Below are 13,465 nucleotides of genomic sequence, written 5' to 3' on the forward strand. Positions count from 1 at the left end.
TGTTATTATTATTATTATTATTAATATTGAGGTTCCAGTTTAACGAGTAGAACCGTGACCAGTGAAGGCAGCATCAGGTGGACGGCTACGGCTTTAAAGGGAAGCACACAGAGTGTATTATATATATTTATATATATTTATTATAGAAATATGTAGCAGGTCCGCTGCAAACCAGCGACAGAAAAGCATTGAGCTAAATGTGAAAGGATGAACCCACACGTTCACATCAGTCCCCCAAAACAACCCTCTTCTTTAACCGACTTTTTATCCAAATCATTTGTATTGAACTGAAATATTCAGCTTGTAATATATCCCCCCCCCCCCCCAAAAAAAAAAATTCGGAGCCTGTCTCTATGACAACTACAGGCGGGGTTTGCCAGCTGGAGGCAGAGTCGATCACTCCTCAGTTGGCATCACCGCTCGAAACCTCCACACTGCATCACGCCCTGAGTGGAATGGAAGAAAAGGACAAGAAAGAAAATGTATGTATAGCTGTGAAAATTATGATTTGAAATTCTGATAATGTATAATATCTCACTTTGGCATTGGCTCACTGAAATAAATATACAGAAATATAGTTTGTGCAGCTCGAGTCACTGATTGTTTAGAATGTGGATCAATAACGCTATTGTTCCCAGCGGTGCCGTATAGGTTGCAGCTCACCGCAGATTCCGACATCAGCATGGCTGCATGATCACAGAGCACCATGCAGTAATGATCTAGTATGTTTAGCTACAGGCCTCATCCTGTGTGTGACCGCTCATCTACGTGAAACATCTCTATTGTTTCACAGGAGGAGTACACCGGAGAGATAAAGGGTGGACTGCGGCCTTCAATGAAACTGGTTGTCATGGGAATTATTAACAAAAAACCCAAGAGGTAAGTGCACACCTTTTTGCAATAAAAAGCGGATTATAAATTATTGATATAGCCTACTGTTGCACACATGATGTGGCAGCCAGTTAAAGTTATGAGGGGAAAACATGCTGTGGCTGGTTATAAAACAGGATTTCAGATAGATGTAGTCTGTGTTTGAGTGCATAACCACCCAGCGAGTCCCTGTTTTGGGAAAATATGTTTGTAATGCCAGTGCGTTTCCTAATTATAGGTTGGTATGTGAAAGTGCGTGGTAAAGCTGAAAAATCCCATGAAATCTGAAAATCTGAGTCACACTGGAATTGTTTTGGGGTTGATAACATCAATTGGCTATTTACTCATTCAGACATCAGTTAAGTTCCAGTAAAAGATGACAATTAGGCAGCTTACAAAAAAAAACATATTCTGTGCAAAAATGAACTAACGCAGATCTTTTTAAAGAAACATCAGGGAGGTTTTAAGGACAAATGTTCTCAAAGGACCATTTTCCTAAATACTGCATGAATGTGACAGCTTTCAGAGCTTAGAATGTGCTGCCAAAAGCATGTTTCTTTGTCATTTTGGTAGTCATATGAGGTCAAATCAAACATATAATATAATACAACTATAAAACGTATAGTATAATACAATAAACGTGTATAATAATGCAATGCCAGCAGCCAGTAATACAAAATTTCCTGCAAAATGCCAGATTGTTACAGCATATTGTTGTATCCGTGTAATCAGGGCCAAAGGCAGAGCATATGATGACTGTAAAAATAAATGTTCAAATCATTCACAAGTAGCAATATCCAGAATGCTCTAATACAAGTAAAGTTAAGTAAAAGCACTGAAGTACTGGCAACATAATACTTAAAGTATCAAAAGTAATAGTACTTATGCAGAATGGCCCCTGTCAGTTTTTGTATTCTCAAATAAAGTACCTCAAAGTTGTACTGAAGTATTCGAATAAATGTACCTTCAACCACTGAAAATTGTGTGCAAATTGTCTTATTACAACAGCACAGTTGTGATAAAGACCAGAAGATGTCACTGTTCTCCAAAGAAAACGACTAGATTTAAAATTCAGTTGATTCCACCAGAAGTAAAGAATACAAAATAATGAAAAATATGAGGCAGACAAACAGAAAAGCTACACGATATCAGCAGTGGTGGAGGAAGTATTCAGAGCCTTTACTAGAGTACTAGTACCACACTGTAAAAATACTCTGTTACAAGTAAAAGTCCTGCATTGAAAATGTTGCTTAAGTAAAATAATGTATGATATATTCAGAAAATCTACTTAAAGTATGACAAGTATTCAATGCATTAAAGTGACTGCTGATCACTATATCACTATGAATATCCCTATTAATATTACTCAACTAATACTTATTGTTATTATAAATTTTGTTTAAAGTTAGGTTTGTAAATTTTGTAAAATGTTTATAAATGCCTCCACGATTACCCAGAGCCCAAAGTGACACCGTCACAATATTTGCTTTGTCCAAACCTAAAAACTACTAAACATAAAGGTAAATAATCGAAAGGAAAAATGGCAAATCTTTGCATTTCAGAAGCTGGAATCATAAAATGATTTTCTAAATGATGATCAAAATAGTTGAACAAATCTTCTGTAAACTGACTTCGCTGTACTTTCTTTTTTTGGGATTTGTAAAGTACAACTAAAGCTGCCAAATAAATGTAGTGGAGTAAAAGAAATACAACATTTGCCTCTGAAATGTGGTGGAGTAAGCTTCATGTCTTGACTTTTGTCCCGTCCTTGATGTCAGCATCGAGGTGATTCTGTCCAGTGAGCCTCAGGAGGAGGACGCAGACGGTGATGTGGGACTTCAGTTAAATGTGAACTTCATGGATAAGGCCGTCGAACGCAACGCTCGCCTGGCTGGAAAGTGGGGAAGACCTGAAACTACTCTCTCCTACTTTCCGTTTGCACCTGGAGAATCCTTCAAGGTATGTTTAGAGTGTCTGACGGCGAGGGCCACAGTTTAATAAACTTGAACATGAGATTTTCATTATGTTCAAAAGGAAAATATCTGTCCTGCCTTTATTTTTCACCTCTCTGATCTCTGCATGATCTTCGATTGTAAAAAGTAGATTTGCTGGAGAGTTGCTGGAGATCTTCCTGTAGTTCAGAGCAAGCTATTTTAATGGAAGACAAATGCAAAAATAGAAATGTTCTCATGTTATAGTTTGAACAATCACCATCAACCCTTCCCCTCCTATCCTGGTCAGTAATGCAGTAAAGACGCATTAAGCATTGCTGAAAGATCAAGCAGGACTAATGCAAACAAACATGAAAATGACAATACATAATCAGGAATAAAGAAAAAGACAAAAAAAGCTGCACTTACTGCACTTCTTTCTATTGATTGTAATGTCTGTGATCCAGGAGTTACGCTAATATTTCTGCAGATAGACTCTGAATTACAAAACCATCTTTAAACATGCTCTAAAGGCAAATCTGCTCCAAACAACACGAAGTAATAATCAGCCATTGATTGAATTGTTGATGCTTCAAAATCCAGAAATCACCTGATATCAAAAAAAAACAAGACCTACTGTGAATTGAATTCATGCTGCAGAGAATAACAGGAAGATTATCCATTAGGATCGAGCTCATCTGACCCTGAAGGGAGCATGACCTCGTTGCTCTGTTCAAGACGCTTTCAGATTCGCCCTTAAAGACACTAAAAACATGGTTTCAAATCTTAAGCATTATCTTTTTTTATATATCTTTTTCTATTTTTCTACAAGCACATCTTTTTTTTTATATATCTTTTTCTATTTTTCTACAAGCACATCCTTTTTTTATATATCTTTTTCTATTTTTCTACAAGCACAGAGTTCAGAAGGGGAAAAAAAATCCCAAATACAGAAATCTCTCAAGTAAAATAACCAAAACTTTTCATAGAAACAGATTGAGAAAATATGGACCAACTTCTAATGGATAATATAACACTTTTCATACCCTGCTGGCAAATCTGTGACTTCTCTGTTCACGATTTAGGCCAGTACAATGTGTGTGTTTTTAGCATTAAACACAAACCCTGACTGTCTCCTCCTCTACTTCTCTTCTCTGACCGTCAGATGGAGATAGTTTGTGAGCACCAGCAGTTTCGCATCTTGGTGGACGGACAGCCTCTGTGCGGATTCACCCACCGGCTCACCCGGCTCGCTTCCCTCACTGCCTTACGGGTCTTTGGAGACTTTCAGCTCACCAAGGTGGCCTAGCACCAGCGCCTGACGTTGTGGGGACAACAGTACAAACGGTTAGAATAGAGCTACTTTGAATGAATTAACCCATGATGGGGCTGTGGGGGAACAAAGTGACGCCTGCCTCGTAATCACGAGTTAAGTGCCTGGTAGATTACCTGTTTGGGGACTTGAAGTTAGACTGAATGTAACAGTCGTCTGTGTCTTAAATCAACTGAGGAATGTGATTAGAACTGAAGCAATTTGTGGTTTAAACTATACTATTTTCCCTTCCTGATGAACATTTGCACAGATGTGATGCGTCGCTGATAAAAGGAGTGCTGCATCCGTCTGTGTGCTTTCGAATCTCAGACCTCTGGAGTTAACCTTTGAAAGCACTTACGTTTACGAGCACCTGCATGAAGATGAATGTTTCTGAAATCAACTGATTGTCATTCTGTGCCCAACTCAGTATATAATGATGTAAAGCGATTTGCGTAGCCTACGTTAGTGCATGCCAGTAACACACACACTGTTTGTTGCATTCCTCTCAGTTTGCCTCCAGATTAAACACAAAGCTGCAGAGGTTTACGTCACACTTTGTTATTGTACCATTATCAACTATGAAAAGCCACCAACACCCACTGGTTCATGTACTTTTCTTTTACCCCGAGCACTTTTTGTGTGAATGTTTCATATTGACTTAACTTTACTGCAATAAATCACTTTTGTTGTTAACTGTTTTGCTGTTTTTCCGCCCTTGTGGTCGAGTAACTTGTACTTGGAATGTACAGCGTTAACTTGTACAGCGTCTCATATCACTAAGGTTTTGTGTCATATATGATTTCACTGGAACAAGCCTGTAAACCAACACCAGCTCAGCTTGAGTCATTCAGCTGATAAAGGCTCGACTCAGCTTGGGAGCGCCCGTCTGTGATTTCTGGGAGCAGCAGGTCTGAACTGGATGAGTCGGACAAATACTTCCTGAGGCCTTTTTCTTGTCTCTACTTGTACTTCTTCCTGTGTCAGATCATTTTACTTCAGTGAAAGGATCATATAAAACCATAAAACAATATTCCACCGAGGGTTTCTGCAGCAATCACCAACAATTTAAGACCTTTTATACCACCTAGATTACATTTACACAGCCTCCTGTGTGAACAGTCTACCGCCACGACAATCCCAGTCTCCTGACAATCCCGCAGTCCGATACAGAAACATTTCATTAGTAATACGCCTGCCAATGGCATGCAAAAGAAAAGAGCTTTGTGAATTAAATTAAAGATTTTTTTAATACCTTCTAAGGACTTTTTTCTTTTCTTTTGAGTAAACTGAATCCAACACTTTCGACTCTTTAAGACCTGCAGAAACGCCGTCACCTACAAGTCAACATCCTGTTAAAAAGTAAAAGTACATAAGTATTATCAGATGTTTAGAGGAAAATGTATCTCACAGACATCTGAAAGATGACAAAGGCCACACTGTTATTTTTATGAGGGGACATACAGATAGTCTAATTGGTTTGGAATAATGTCTAATAATTCATTTATATATTCTACAAGCCTGTAACGTGTTGGTTTAGATCAAATATCCATCTGGATATTTCTGACTACAGCTGTCATAAAAGTAACGGAGCAAAAAGTGAAATATTTATCTCTGAAATGTAGTAGAAGTATAAAGTAGCAGAAAATTAAAATACTCAAGGAAAGTACAAGTATCAAACATTGTACTGAAGTATACGTGAGTAAATGTACTTTCACCACTAGTGTCTGGAGTTATGAATGTGGAGAATAAAGTCAAGATGATTTATGCTTTAATAATGAAAACATCTCGTAAAACACATGCAAAACTTTGAGCTAGTTGGGCTTTTAAACGTCCTCTGAGCACAAACCTAAAAGTACAGAATAGTCAAACTGAAGACACTGATATTTTAGAGAAACGTTTTGTGACCACTAACACTTTCATTTAAATTAATTTAAATTGCATGATCCCAGTTGGCTGCTACAGTATACATTCATGGAATGTGTAATTCTTTCTTCATAGCTGAATAACTGAACTAGTTAATATCTTAGAGTATTAACCGCTCTACGTCAGCTTCCTGATCGCATCTATCCAGTCCATCTTCTGCTGGTGAGTCGGAGCTTGCATGAAGTAATGTGTGTCTGACTGGGTGATGATTTTGAACAAGTTGCCTTGAATGTTGCCTTTCACACCTGTGCGGGAGGAAAAATCAGAGTTAGTAAACTAGAACTACTAACAGACAAAGCAAAATCAGTGCAGTCACAATTCAATATGGAAAGCCAATTGTTGAAGGAAGATGTGTGTCGTTGTAAACGGAATGAATGATGACGCATAAATAACTTTAGTGTTAAATACACCACATTTCATCAGGAGCACAAAATACAAGTATAATTCTGGCCTTATTCTGTATTTTTCAGTACTTTCTGACTTTCTGTCCCTGTTTGTGGCTCAGGGTTAAGTATGTTTCTTTCTTTTTGCAAATAAAAGGCAAATCATTTCCTAAGCCTGCGGTCCACTGTAGTTTTTAGCAAACATTACTCAAACAGGAATAAATGAGGCATTAGTTGGGAACAATTCCAGTTTGGTGCTCTCGTATATATTTACAGCAGCAGGACTTTGTACGTGGGATTAACTCAAATTAAACTACAGTGACCATGTTCATCTTGACGAGGGAGCAGAAATATATGGTTTTGAATGGACAGACAATAGTTGTTGATCAATTCATGAAATAAGAAAATAAAGTAGTCAGACAAAAAAGTGGAAAACAAAACCATTGCTTCTCATTACTCGTCCTGTCTTGCAATTATTTGCTTGAATAACTTTGTTTGGAAGTGTTCTTCTGAGGTCACTGGAGTTGCAGACAGCGACTCACCTGAGGGAACTCCGTTATCGTGCAGAGACGACACCAGACAGGAGCGCAGAGAGAAGCCGCCAGCGGGGCTGATGTCATCCTGATGAGTGAGTGACGAAAGACAGGAAGGAAGAGTCAGATTTGTGGAAGTGAATTACAGGGACTTTAAAGTAATGACTGGTTCAGAGTCATAACTGGCCCGAGGCTCAGAAAAGCACAACAACTGCTTTGTTTTGCGTCTCCTCTTGTATCTAGTGTGTTTGTAAGTAAATTACACTGATCAGATTTCTTTTAGATTCTATCAGGTAATTGAATCACCTATGTCTTTAGCACCATAGTTTAATGTACACTCACCTTGGTGGGATCATAATAGTGAAGGTAAGCAGGCTCTGAACGCAGCACAAACAGTCGCACCTTCCAGTTCTTCCTTCTGTGTCCCTGTGTTTGAAAGAAGGCCAAGGGTTAGTTTGAGGAGTCTCTATTTGATCACATCACGCATGAAGGAATTTGTCAAAGTCATAAGACATAAATAGTACCACTTCATAAAAGACAATATGTAAAAAAAGGCTTCTAAGTTGTAGTACTAATAAGAACACTTTTGGCATTGCCAGGTTGTGAACACCCTCTTTGGCTGGTGTTTATACTGCTTTTATAAATGTTGGTAATCCATTTATAGGTGGGGTCCTCACTTTGCAATAAGCCCTCAAGCCTGCAGTTATAAATATTAATAAGTTGTTCATAAAAACGATTTTGGTCCAGATCAACCATTAATGGAATTTATCAATGGTTGATTTAATACAATTAGGAATTAGACATAACATTGCCCGATTGGTACTTACTATTATTCATTTACTTACTTACTTACTTATGTATTTATTGTCAGGGCTTTTGCTTTATTTATTATTAATAATAATAAAAATAATAATAACTCAGTTATTCTTCGGTGTGCTTACCTGTTTAAGTAAATATCCTCTCTTGACCACTTTTCCACTCAGCTCCACTGCAGACAGCGAAGACTCTGCCTTCACACTTCCTCTCTTCTTTAAGCTGTCAGACTGTGATAAAACACAAACGTGCTATGGATTAAATACTACTCCGTCCTGCTTAATAAACGGATCAACATTGAAAATCTGTCTATAATGCATGTGGATATTCTCAGTGTGGCATCATGAAGCAATAAAGTGCTGGAGGTCAGCACGCAGAGACTTCCTGGTACTCACAAAGCTGTACAGTGCGGTGGAGTCATCCATGAACTGCTCACTGAGGCCGGCGGTGCGGAGAGCCTCCACACTCTTCAGGCCGACGGTCCGCAGGAAACCCTCCTCCAGCAGGGCCGAGGCCAGCGTCATGGCATCCACACGGGTCAGAGTCAGCTGCATGAACACCAGCCAGTCCACCACCGCTGAACCTGCAGGGACATCCCCATTGATTTCATGTGAATCATGCAGGGATCACAACCAAACTGAAATATTATAAAGGTGGATGCCTTTAAAAATGTTTCCAAGCAAACATCACCTGAGATGATGCAGAAGACTAAAGATGTTGTTAAAGGCTCACCTGAGAAACAGTTGCTGTAAGTGTTGCCCTGCGCCACGTGGTTGCTCATGTTGATGCCACTGTGGATGTCGTACATGGAGTCCAACACCTTGCTTTAAAAGAGACAAAGAGATAAAGAAGCAGAGACAGAAGTGAGATGTCTGCAGGGTGAGACAGTGAACACACCGTTAACATGTGGTAAAAGCCTGTGTGGGTAACATGTAGACTTACCTCAGATTGATGTTGTGTAAGTGGGATCCAGCAGGGTCCTGCTGCTTTGTCACATTCACACCTTCAGGCGTCCGCAGCTTGCCGACCGCAGCAGTGATGTCACCAGCCCAGTCATCTCTCTCCTCCCGGGAACAAGCCTCCAAAAAATGATCCGCCCCATTCTTTGTCTGGAGCTTTAATACCAACTAGGAAACATAAAGAGAGAGGAGATTGATGTTCAGTTCTGATGACAAATTCAGACAAAAAAAAACAACAAACAGATTCTGTCGAAACAGTAGCCTGAGGCAACATTCAGCCTCAGCTAAAGACACACCTTCAATGTGGTTTCTAGCAATACAAACATAAACAAAGGAAAACACTGAATAGAAAGCGTAGTACATCCGTGTGACCGACAGCAGACATGGTACAAAGAACAGTTGTCTACATGTTTAATCTTACTGGGTCTTGTGTATAATTCTGCAAATATATTTATGTTTATGTCAAACCAAATTAATTATTTGCTTTTTTATGATTTTATACCCTTCTGTCGGGTCTTTCTTTCATAAATGCTTTCAGAAAATTCTTTCATTTTAATCCACATAATTCACAAGGAGAAAGATGCCATCAGTTAAAGAGGACAAGCTTTACTTAAACTAAGAATAAGAATCATTTCTTTAAGGTTTGAATGAGGGGTGGCACAATATACCGGTAACTGCAATATTTTAAAAATGTTCTCTAGATATCGCGATAATATCGTTATCGTGAGTTATTTTGGCCTCGATAATCGTGCAGTGAAAATCTGATATCGTTACAGTCCAACTTTTGGAACTTCTTGAAAAGTATAAAAGTAACACTGGAGTCTGGAGTAACTCACCGGTCGATTTTCGTACTCCAGAAAAGGACACGTTATCACACAGTCCTTCAGAAGGATTTTCCCTCGCTGACACGAGTCCCTCTTGCCTCCTTCGTACTTGTAATACAGCAGCTTGTCTGGCATCAACACGAACCAGCGCGCCTTCCAGTTGTGAACAAGATGACCCTGAAATCACATTATCAGAAATGCTCAAGCGTGTCACATTCTCAGAAAATCAACATACTCTTCTCTCTTGCTGTTATATATCTTTCATTGTATGTATTTAAGTAAAATGTCTTACCCTTTTCACCAGGAATCCTTCTCTTAGAGTCGTGTTTTTCTTGTCTGTATCCATTCTGTTCAGTGTGATCTTGGCAATTGAGCTTTGCCTGTTCCTGCCTGCTCACGTTTTTAAATAGAGGAAAGTGCGTCACCCTGTTCACACCCGCACACACACACTCTCTCACATACATACAAAACACACACACACACACTCATACACACTTCAATACACACACACATTTTGCTCAACACTGGGAGGCCAATCCAATCCTGCGCTTTCTGCCAATTGCCACAGGAGGGCACTCTGACTCCTTCAGAGGCTCAGCACAGGTGATCGTTTAGTAAAGACTCAAGTTTCAAGTTATTGTCATGGGCACAACATGGTAATAAGAATATGAGACCTCAGACTAACTCTAACAATGCTCATAAAAAAAAAAACATGCAAGTAAAAAAAACAATGCACAAGTTAAATTAAGAGTTAGATAGTTATTGCAAAATTAATACACTAACACAAACAGGGATCTAACAAATATTTGAGCTATGCATAATGAGAAGTATAATTGTAGGCTGTAAATCATTAAGTAAAACAGTGAATAAAAGTATATAAAGGTAAAGTGACAAAAGTGATGAGATCATGAATCTTGTTTGAATTAGGAATGTCCATAATGTTCTGTCCAAAGGAACAGGATTGTCATTTAGCTAAATGTAATTACAGTTTAGCTGCACTATGTGTGTGTGTGTGTGTGTGTATGTGTGTATGTGTGTGTGTGTGTGTGTGTGTGAGAGAGAAAAAGGAAAAATCTTTCTTAACCCAAAGCTCAAAAGAAGTTTAGATTCTGTATCAAATTCATTATGTGAAGAATTCAAATCCAGGAGATAAAGCTGTAGGAAGCATCCTCCTGACGGATGAACGTTATTTTTTATCCCATTTTGATGAAAAACCAACAGCTGGTGGTCGACCACAGCTAATCAGCTTTGTAGCAGCTGTACCCAGTAGCAGGACAAAGTGCACATATTACTGGTTAATGTGAGTAATGCGGTCGGTGCACCATTGTTACTGAGACTCCTGCTTCTGCGACCACATGAGGCCCTGCTGGGCATTACTCTGCTCCGTCTTCTTCTCCTGAAAGAACATGAATGAGTGGATAGCTGCCTTCAAAATAAACCTCTCCACTGCTCTCACTCTGTAATTAATTCTTTCAGCTTATGTAAAAAGTGGCATGTTAGCATACAGCTACCAATTTCCACTTCCAGCAGTCACAAAGCAACATTCACTTTCATTTGTTTCTGTTTATCTGGCAGGAGTAAGTACAACTATGTTACTATGTTGTTACTATGAACAACGCCATTCATTTATTTCAATGTTATTACAAGAATATTAATTAGACTTTTCTTTATGTTGAATTATTTTTGATTGTGCTAGAACGAATATTTCTCTGATTTGAAGCCAACATGTGCAGGATTTGAAATGTTGTGACTTTGGCGCCCCTTGTTGGCAGTATCACACACTTCAACAAAATGTCTGTTCATGTTGCGTCATTTAGGTATTGTTACTCTGCAGTTTCTAGCATGCTGAGAGGATGAGGCAGGTAATATTCTACATTTTGTCTTGTTCTCAACAAATCCTATGATAACACAAAAACCATCATTGTGTTACTACATCTCTATATACTTTCTGACTTCCCTTCCCTGTCTGTGGCACCCGACCTCAAGCCCATTGGTTCCTTGTGAAACCATAAATTTTAAATAATAAGATAAACGGTTAATCATTATTAAGTTACATTTTTTTAAAAGAGCTAAATAATTATCTAGGGCACTGTAGTTTTTAGCAAACGTTACTCAGACAGGAGTAAACACTACATTCATTAGGGACTGGTTATTTTCAGCAGCGGATTAATAAACATTTAGTGCTTTAGTGAGTATTTCCATCAGCATGATGTTGTATGTTGAATTGAAATTGAATTGAATTAAAAGGAACTACAGTTTCAATGTTCATAGTTTTTAATTCATCCTATTTGATGGGGACGATGCAATTTGACATTCCAATACAGATCATGAAACTGATGTGCTCACTTTTTCAGCTTTTCTTCAGGATTCTTTTAAATCCAGCTGAAAAATCCTGCAGGATTACTTTGCTGAAGGAGTTACACATTTCTTCCAGGACTTTTTTAATATTCCTTCAAGGACATCCGAGTTCTTTTCAACAGGTTGTCAGCACGTTTTAATAAGTTCAGGGTGTCGTGTGTCGTGTAATGTTACACAACCCTTTATTTTGAATGAAAACCAGAGGAAGTGCCTTCATATATGAGGAGAGAAGCACGACTCTTCCAGCTCTCCTCTCTGCTACAGGACTCATGTAAACCCTCCATTGTGTCTCCCAGGTGAAGGAACCTGCACACACAATCATGAGGTTATAAGACAACTGGAATGTGCAGCAGACTCACTGTGGCAACCGGCCAAATGAGAGTCGGGAAAAGAATCTGTTCAGCACAAAGAGGAACAATAAACCCCAAATCCTGCTTGTGAGACTCAAGCTCCTTTCCTGAGTCAAAGTCAAACAAGCTCCTCTGGGTGTTAAGTCAAGTCACAGGTTTAAGGTGTGTCTGGAATGCCCTCTGTATAACATTAACCATAAATCAAACATTAATTACGTAAAATAAAGATGGTGTTTTGGCACGCCAGGATATGAAGGGCTCTGACGCAGGCCAGGTCACATGGGTCGCCAGTTGTCCTGGTCACGCACACACTTTAAACACAAACACCCGCCGGAGTCTGTTTTCTTGGTCCACAGCCTTATTGTTCACTGGGTGTGTGTTTGCGTGTCCACGTCTACAGCTGGTTACACAGATCACATCGCCAGTCAATCTCATGCTATATGAGACTGAAATGGAGACAGGATTCCATCTGGGATGATAAACCACAGTTTTTATTCCCCAAAAAGTATAATTTTGCCTGACGAAAATGTTACTTTATGTTCCAAATGATAATTTGAATAGTTATGTTTACAACCCCAAAACGTTCACACATTCCCTTTAATACTGGCAAGTAAGATTTGTATTTATTTTAAGTGTTGGCACTGAAACTTTTCAAAGTGCTGCAGCTGAAAGTAAATTGTTTTGATTTCTCTACACAAAGGATAAACCTTTCTATAGGCACTCCACAAATGCTGCGGTTGCGATTGCCCACATACAGTAGTGACATTAAATTGCCTTTATAATAAAGGGTGAAATGGAAAAACCAGGATGTTCCAGAGCCAGGAGGAAGAGAAGCACCGTGGCAGATTCTCCTGCTGTTTGCCTTGAGATTTCTCAACCAGTGGCCTCTTCAATAAAAAGTGACAGGGTGACACTGTGGTTTATGGCTGTTGACCTATTTTAACAGGCACTGCACTCAGTGTAATGAGTGTAATGTACATGCTGAAGGCCACACACTGTTTTCCTTTCAAGTGACTACCCATCATTCGCACAATAATCCCAGAATTATTGTGCAAACTTAAAGAGATCCTTGTCTTATTTTGGATTCTGCTGAGATGAAATGTCACCTACAGACTAATACTTTTTACTTTTTTTTTTAATACTAATGCATTTTATTTTTTCATAAATTCTCTTTACTTCTTTCTTTCAATAAACACACAAAATAAC

General features: G+C 38.9%; 2 protein-coding genes across 2 annotated transcripts; one reads left to right on the forward strand and one right to left on the reverse strand.

Moving 5' to 3' along the window:
- Positions 1-381: 381 nt before the first annotated feature.
- LOC116383753 (galectin-related protein B) lies at positions 382-4,803 on the forward strand. Its single transcript, XM_031847823.1, has 4 exons — positions 382-482; positions 794-879; positions 2,649-2,829; positions 3,967-4,803. Exons 1-4 carry the CDS (start codon positions 456-458, stop codon positions 4,108-4,110), a joined length of 438 nt encoding a protein of 145 aa, XP_031703683.1. The 5' UTR covers positions 382-455; the 3' UTR covers positions 4,111-4,803.
- Positions 4,804-5,853: 1,050 nt separating this feature from the next.
- On the reverse strand, positions 5,854-9,906 carry plek2 (pleckstrin 2). The gene is made up of 9 exons (XM_031848149.1): positions 9,844-9,906; positions 9,564-9,728; positions 8,711-8,895; positions 8,501-8,592; positions 8,164-8,351; positions 7,897-7,998; positions 7,298-7,381; positions 6,965-7,043; positions 5,854-6,284 (listed from the first exon to the last, which is right to left on the reverse strand). The coding sequence occupies exons 1-9, from the start codon at positions 9,895-9,897 to the stop codon at positions 6,157-6,159; spliced, it is 1,077 nt and encodes a 358-aa protein (XP_031704009.1). The 5' UTR covers positions 9,898-9,906; the 3' UTR covers positions 5,854-6,156.
- Positions 9,907-13,465: the final 3,559 nt, after the last annotated feature.

Source organism: Anarrhichthys ocellatus, unplaced genomic scaffold (assembly GCF_004355925.1).
Source record: "Anarrhichthys ocellatus isolate YVR2014 unplaced genomic scaffold, GSC_Weel_1.0 scaffold7, whole genome shotgun sequence".
NCBI classification, from domain to species: domain Eukaryota; kingdom Metazoa; phylum Chordata; class Actinopteri; order Perciformes; family Anarhichadidae; genus Anarrhichthys; species Anarrhichthys ocellatus.

Bases quoted from the DNA above. Each gene is read 5' to 3' on its own strand.
- LOC116383753 (XM_031847823.1), top strand. From the start codon at position 456: ATGGAAGAAAAGGACAAGAAAGAAAAT. The intron at 880-2,648 runs GTAAGTGCACAC...CCTTGATGTCAG, and splicing joins ATTAACAAAAAACCCAAGAG to CATCGAGGTGATTCTGTCCA. The intron at 2,830-3,966 runs GTATGTTTAGAG...TCTGACCGTCAG, and splicing joins CACCTGGAGAATCCTTCAAG to ATGGAGATAGTTTGTGAGCA.
- plek2 (XM_031848149.1), bottom strand. From the start codon at position 9,897: ATGGATACAGACAAGAAAAACACGACTCTAAGAGAAGGATTCCTGGTG. The intron at 8,352-8,500 runs GTGAGCCTTTAA...ATGTCCCTGCAG, and splicing joins TTACAGCAACTGTTTCTCAG to GTTCAGCGGTGGTGGACTGG. The intron at 7,044-7,297 runs GTGAGTGTACAT...CTCACTCATCAG, and splicing joins ACTATTATGATCCCACCAAG to GATGACATCAGCCCCGCTGG.